This window comes from Quercus suber, unplaced genomic scaffold (genome assembly GCF_002906115.3).
Source record: "Quercus suber isolate HL8 unplaced genomic scaffold, Cork oak 2.0 scaffold_310, whole genome shotgun sequence".
NCBI classification, from domain to species: domain Eukaryota; kingdom Viridiplantae; phylum Streptophyta; class Magnoliopsida; order Fagales; family Fagaceae; genus Quercus; species Quercus suber.
The window spans coordinates 70844-77249 of record NW_027069766.1 but is presented as its reverse complement, the minus strand read 5'-3'; the positions used below and the strand labels follow the sequence as shown (position 1 = coordinate 77249).

The window sequence follows — 6406 nt, the reverse complement described above, 5'->3', positions numbered from 1 at the left end:
TGATCAGGTTCAAAGTTTGGAGCCCTATTAAAGTAACCGAAGTTATGTTGCCTAAGCATATTATCTCCTTCATGGTTAATGGTCTCCCGTTGAGATGCCTCAATTTGTCCAACCCTATCCATTAAATTTTGGACATTTTTTGCTAGTTCAGCTATGGTTTCCTCTAAGGAGGTTTTAGACTCGGAAGTGGATTGATGTTCAGAGTTTGACATGATGCGACCACTACGTAAATGCATGCACACTATATATATGAATGCAATTGAGATTCACAAAAACTCAAGTAACCAATTCTCAATGTAAAATTAAGGTCAAGCAATAGTGTATGTAGGGATTGGATCAATGAATCACAGGAATAAATTGCAGTCAAGTAGTGATAGTATTCACAATATTGAAAGATAGCCCAAATAAACGTCAATTTCCAATAAGCTCCACAATTAATAAAGAGAATCAGATATTTCAAAGAATTGTTTTTTTTTTTTTTTTTTAGAATGGGTACTGAAAGAAAGCACAAATAATAAAATAACGAACTCAAGCACAAAATGGGTAGGCCAGTGGGATATGGTGGGACATGCACATAAAAAATATAAAGATAATATTTTTCAATGAGACAAAGTTGAATCCACCAAAAAGAAAGTAAGAGTTGTACCCTGGGCAGTGGCCAACTAACTGCACTTGATAGTCACGTGCTTGGCTCCTCAAATGACTGGATCTTACTTGGACAAATGTACCTGTGCATGAATAATTAAAAAGCCCAATACATGCAGTGGGCTATCACAGTAACAATTGTTTTTTTTTTTTTTTACAATAACTTCTTTTTTTTCTTTTTTCTTTTTTTTTTTTGCAAACTAATAAAATGCGATGCTGCCTTAAGAGCTACAGACACGACTTAAAAGAAAACTCAAATGAAAGGCTTTAAAAGAACTCAGGTACAGACTTAAAAAGAAAACAACAGAAACTAAAAGAGACGACATAATCAGCTCGGCGATGGACGGCGGTGCTAGTGGTCGACGACTGCGGCGGCGGCGCAAGACGGGGAAGACTGCGGCGGAGTGGCAACTGCCTGTCTCGGGTCTTGCATCGGCGATGGCGTACGTCCTCAACGGCGGTGGTTAGGGGCGAAGGTGGTGTCGGCGGCAGTGGCTGATGGGTCTGCGGCTGGTGGTGGATGGGCTGCGGTGGCTGAGGGTTGATTTGTGGGTCTCGGCTGGTGGCTGTTGGGTTTTGGGGTGGTGGGTGTTGATCTTGTGGGCTTCGGCGGCTGGTGAGTGATGGGTCTCTCTTTTTTCTTTTTCTTTTTGGGTTTGTGGGTGTGGGTTCTGTGATCAGAGGCGGGCACGGATGGTGGTCACCAGCTTGGGAGGTGTCACTGGCTTCTCTGTTGGCTTGGGGATGAAAAACTCATGTGGGGCTGCGGGATATACGCGGATTGCAGGGGCTGGTTTGGGCTTGTTCAAGATTTCATGAGGCAAATACTTGAAAGGTAATGTCATCCTTGGCTGGTTTGCTCTTTTGACAGTTTGGCTTTCACGTGGTTGTCTACGGTTGTATTGAATGGATCGGAAGTTTGCTCTGATACCAAAACTGACGTAGGACAACCACAAACACAATAGAAATAATAGAATAAGAAGATAAAACCCTAGGAGTCAGCACCTAAGGGTTGCTTGGAGTCAGCACCAAGCAAAACTGGAGTCGGTACCAGTAAAAGAAAACACACGTTTTTTTAATAATCATCAAAACTGTCTTACAATAATCCCAAAAAGTGTTTAAATAGCTAACATAAAGAAACCCTAATTATTAAATATTTGGGCTTGCTGAAACTCAAGCCTAATGACTAATAGGCCCTAGCCATAAGGCCACAGGTTGGGCCATCTTCTTTCTCCTATACGTGCGTGTAATTGGGGGCTTGTATCTTGTGTCCGCACCAATATGCCATTTTCAGACTTCTGCAACTGGCGCACAAGGCACAACCATAGAAGTTGTGTGGCCAAACAAAACTTCTTTTTGTTTGATGGAAGTTGCAGACTTATGTGTTCTGTTGTTATAAGTTTCAATATATTGAAGAAGCCAAGCGCATGGTGGCTTCATCTCCTTCTCGCTCTGAGACGTACCCCCTAGATTTATTGGGTCACCAAGATTTGTAGCGGCTCATGGAAGTCCGTCATTGCTGGATCGAAGAGATCCTCTTTCTAGGTCTGCCAGAAGGTATAAAATAGCTCTTTAACAAATACAAATCATCGGCACCACTTTTTTGTGTTCTATTTTATGTTCTATCAATTGCAACCTTTCAAGCTCTACGTGCATCTTAGCTTATATTCATTTCAAAGCATTTTCCAAAGAGAAATAATAATAGATATCCACTCATTTTTAAGTATGAGATTTAGATTGTGACACATCATCAACATTTAAACAAACATTGACTTTTTTTTTTTTTGTTGAAGTTTTTTTTTTAATTATTTAAATTATTGATGAAGTATCAAAATCCAATTCACTCATTTCAAAATATATGAATGAGATTTTAGAATTCCATCATAGAGTAACATTGAGACCACTAAGGGAGCAATTTGGATTTCAATTTTTAACTCAAATGACTAGGGGTCTGTTTGGATATCGTTTATTGTTGAAAACTGAAAACACTATAGCAAAATAATTTTTAAATGTGTAAATAATGCCGTGAGACCCATTTTGAATGAAAATTTTGCTGAAAAAAAAAAAGGTTTGTATGTCTCGTGAATAGTGCACGGGACCCAGGTTTGGATACTAACACTAAACACATTTGCTATCCAAACGTACACTAAAAATTGAATAAAGTATGGGGTGATAGAATTTTCGTATTGATGAAATTTATGAAGGAATTTCAGCTTTATTAATACATGGATTTGAAATGGGTAGGTTTGAGATGTCATTTTAAATCCAAATAGTACATGTGCTTTTCCTTGAGCAAAAACCTCTAAAACTCACTTCATGATATACGGTTTGCTAAGAAATTTCAAGTAATTGTTCTTCAAATCCCATTATTTTGAAATCCTTAAATCCAAGCATAACCTAGAACAACCTACAAGCCTACAAATAAATCCGAGCTTTACATGGGCTCTTCTTCTTAACGCAGTTGCTTTGGGCTTTGGGGGCTTTTTTTTCTTTTTTCTTTTTTATGTGCATTGAAAAATGTATTAAATAAATAGTAAAATACAATAAACATTTTTTTAGGTTTGGGATAATATCGTTAAGTTTTAAGATTTTTTAAAATTGACCAAATTTGGTCCCTAATTGCTATGAAAAAAAAAAAAGAGTAATGATTTAAAACCATTGGTCAATATTGAAAAATCAATCTTGAATTAGTTAACATTATTTTGCCTTTGATGAAAAATAATAATAAGAGAACCCCACAAACTGAAACGGCTACTTTGTTGTTGAAACAGGAACAGAGCAGTGGAGAAATCCTCTCAAAATCAGCAAAAGCAAGACACACTCGCAACACCTCCTTTGACAACCTTAACACTACTACCACCACCACCACCACAACAACAACAACAACAACACCAACTCCTTCAGATTCATCCCCTGCTTCTGCAGTCCAAAAATGGTTCTCCAACATCCTCAAGCCTTCCAATAACAACCCCACACCACCATCACTCCCTTCCACTCCAGACCCCCCAACTCCCAATCAAACTCTGCCACCTCGCCAGCTCCCTCACCGCAAGTCCCGGTTCCAAACTGACCCTTCCTCCCCTCGCCCGCAGGGAATCCCACCCCCTTCACGCCTCAACAACTCAACTCCAACATTACTACCAGACAGTCTTGTTGAGAAGCAGCAACAACAACAGCAAAAGCAGCAGCAGAAGCTGGTTTTGTCTCCACCTAGGAACCTCGTGGAGTCGGCACACCGGAGGTCGATATCGTCGTCCACATGTTCATTGGATAAGATTGCTCCAAAGGTCAAAGCTACTACTAATGTTGGAGAAGAGTTTAAGGAAGAGGAAGAATATTCTGTTGATGATGTTAGTCTTAATGGGTTCTTGAAACAGCAGAGGATCAAGGTTAAGAAGCTCTTGAATGGGGAGCTTAATGCCAAGGCACAGATTGTGCTCTCTGGGCCTTCTAACAGTTGAGTATAGAGAATTCACTTTTATCTGTTTTCAATTGATGAGAAAAAAATAATGGGTTTTTGGATTCTATATGGAAACAAGATGACTTGTGATGCAAGTTACAAAATTAGAGTGCATTTCTATGTATTTTTGCTGATTGATTATATTTGCTAAAAGTACAATTGAAAATTATGGAGGGTTTTTCTTTCTTTTTTGGCATAGGACCAGTCTAAATGAGTTCAAAAAAAACCCCAAAAATTTAACTTTTTTGGACTTTCCAAATGCTCTTAATGTTTGAGTTTGATTCCTATCATGAGTTGATTCCTAGCTTTACAGATTAGTCACATATACCCCTTATCAGGAATGCCTTCCTAAAGTCACAATTTAACTTCTTCTTTCCTCAAGGAAAGAGAGAATATATATATATATATATAGTGATTGATTGATTGGGTTCCATTGAATGTGTGATGTTTTCTGGGAATGCAGGTACAAGTTCCATAGTAGCGGCTATATGTTACGCATGGCTATTGGAGAATAGGATGAGTAACAATAAGAATAAGGGTGAAGGTGATGGAGAGGGGTGTGTGGTGGTGCCTGTGATTAATGTGAGGAGGAGGAGGATGTGGAAGCAAAGGCAGGCTGCTTGGTTGCTTTACCATGTTGGTGTTGATGCAACCTCATTGCTCTTTGCTGATGAGGTATTCCTTTAGTGTTTGTTAATTTGAAATCTCATTTAAAAATCATTGATAAAGTTGCCCTTTTACAATGATACATATTTATAAAATTGTTAACATATACTTGTTAGAGCAATGGAGAGTAATTGCAACAACTAATTCTCTAATCATGATAAAATACTCTTGGAAGTTAGTTTCTATCTAGAGTCCAAAATCAGATCTGGGTTTTTAAGCACCCATTTGCACTGAAAAAGGATGTATGGGCAAGGGCAAGAAATAGTAAGTGAACACATTGGAGAAGATGTATCAAGTCATAATAGCTTTTCTCAAGAGCAATAACTATGGAGATGAATTTGCAATGGGATAATGCTCTGTTTATGAACAAGGAATTGTAATATCCTTTTTTTTTTTTTTTAAATCTTTTATAGAACATACATTGTCTTTGTACAGTGTTAGCTCAAGGCAATGAAAATATCTCTTTCTCACATAAGGAAATGATTTTGTAAATTGGTGCCAGGTGAACTTGGAGAGTCTAATGATGGCTGGGCAATTAAGCATAGTCGTGGTTGGGCAAGATATCCTCAGAACTAATAGCGAGGTCTGTGTACACTAATCATAGATGAAGTTGAAATTGAAGTGTGTAAAAAAGTATCGTTTTCAAGGGAAGTGCATTTTAAGGCATAGTTGAATTTGTCTACTGAGCTTCATACCATTGGTTGTCTTAATAGGTTGGATCTCAGTGCACTGTTCTTACAGATAATTACTGCGAAGAGGCCTATGATCTACTCCAAACCCCTGTGCTGAAGAAACTTTTGGTGAATTACATTAACTAAGTTGTGGAACAATAAAGACCTTTTTCCTTATCTTTTTCTCTCTGAAATGGTTTATGACAGATTGGTTTTTCTGGATTACAATTCTCACTGGATTTTAATGTGTTTCAGCTTGCAGGTATTCTGTTAGACACACAGAATCTGAAAACATATGATAAATCCTCTATGACAAGAGATTCAGAGGCAGTTCAGTTGCTATTGGTTGGCTCAGCCCCCAGTTACAGATATTCTCTTTATGATCAATGTATGCTTTTATGGTTTTTCAGAATTGTTATTAAGAAAGTGCTAAGTCAATTATTTTATCATAATTTAAAGCACCTGATTCTTTATACCCTACCAGTGAAGGAAGAACAAAGAGAAATCTTTTCTTGAATCTTTGCAGCATAATTATGGGAAACCACCTAACGAAAGTAAGCTACCTATACTCACATGTTCTACTCTAATGGGATGATTATGTTAATCATGGCCATTGAATCCCCTTGTTCAATCTTGTCTCTTCAGTTGCCGGGTCTAAGGACTTTGAATTTTATGGGTCACATGAATTTCAAATGGTTAAAACAAGTTCACTATAACTGTTTTACAGTTTGATTATGATTTATTCTTATTGGGACAAAGGATATTGATGGCACCAAATATCAAGTTTGAGAGGTTTATGAATTTTTTTCTCAATTGAGATTCTAAAGCCCCTTGTTGCTGCTTTTATAAGTGTATCACTGCTTTAGTAAATATCACAACTGTAATTTAGAATGATTGAGAGATCTACCTATTGGTGCCACACTAGGTTGCCTAGTGGCTCAATAACACTCATTTGAATAGGCTG

General features: G+C 37.8%; 1 protein-coding gene across 1 annotated transcript; it reads left to right on the top strand.

The window, feature by feature from the left end:
* Positions 1 to 984: 984 nt before the first annotated feature.
* LOC136071412 (uncharacterized) lies at positions 985 to 5595 on the top strand. Its single transcript, XM_065782694.1, has 6 exons — positions 985 to 1108; positions 1327 to 1465; positions 1517 to 1586; positions 3417 to 4101; positions 4569 to 4780; positions 5274 to 5595. The coding sequence occupies exons 1-6, from the start codon at positions 985 to 987 to the stop codon at positions 5367 to 5369; spliced, it is 1326 nt and encodes a 441-aa protein (XP_065638766.1). The 3' UTR covers positions 5370 to 5595.
* The last annotated feature ends 811 nt before the right edge of the window (positions 5596 to 6406 follow it).

What these genes read in the sequence shown, in the direction of transcription:
- LOC136071412 (XM_065782694.1), top strand. Translation starts at nt 985, where the DNA reads ATGGACGGCGGTGCTAGTGGTCGACGACTGCGGCGGCGGCGCAAGACG. An exon ending in CTTGTTCAAGATTTCATGAG is followed by an intron (nt 1,466 to 1,516) that starts GCAAATACTTGA and finishes CTCTTTTGACAG; the next exon opens with TTTGGCTTTCACGTGGTTGT. An exon ending in CATTGCTCTTTGCTGATGAG is followed by an intron (nt 4,781 to 5,273) that starts GTATTCCTTTAG and finishes AATTGGTGCCAG; the next exon opens with GTGAACTTGGAGAGTCTAAT.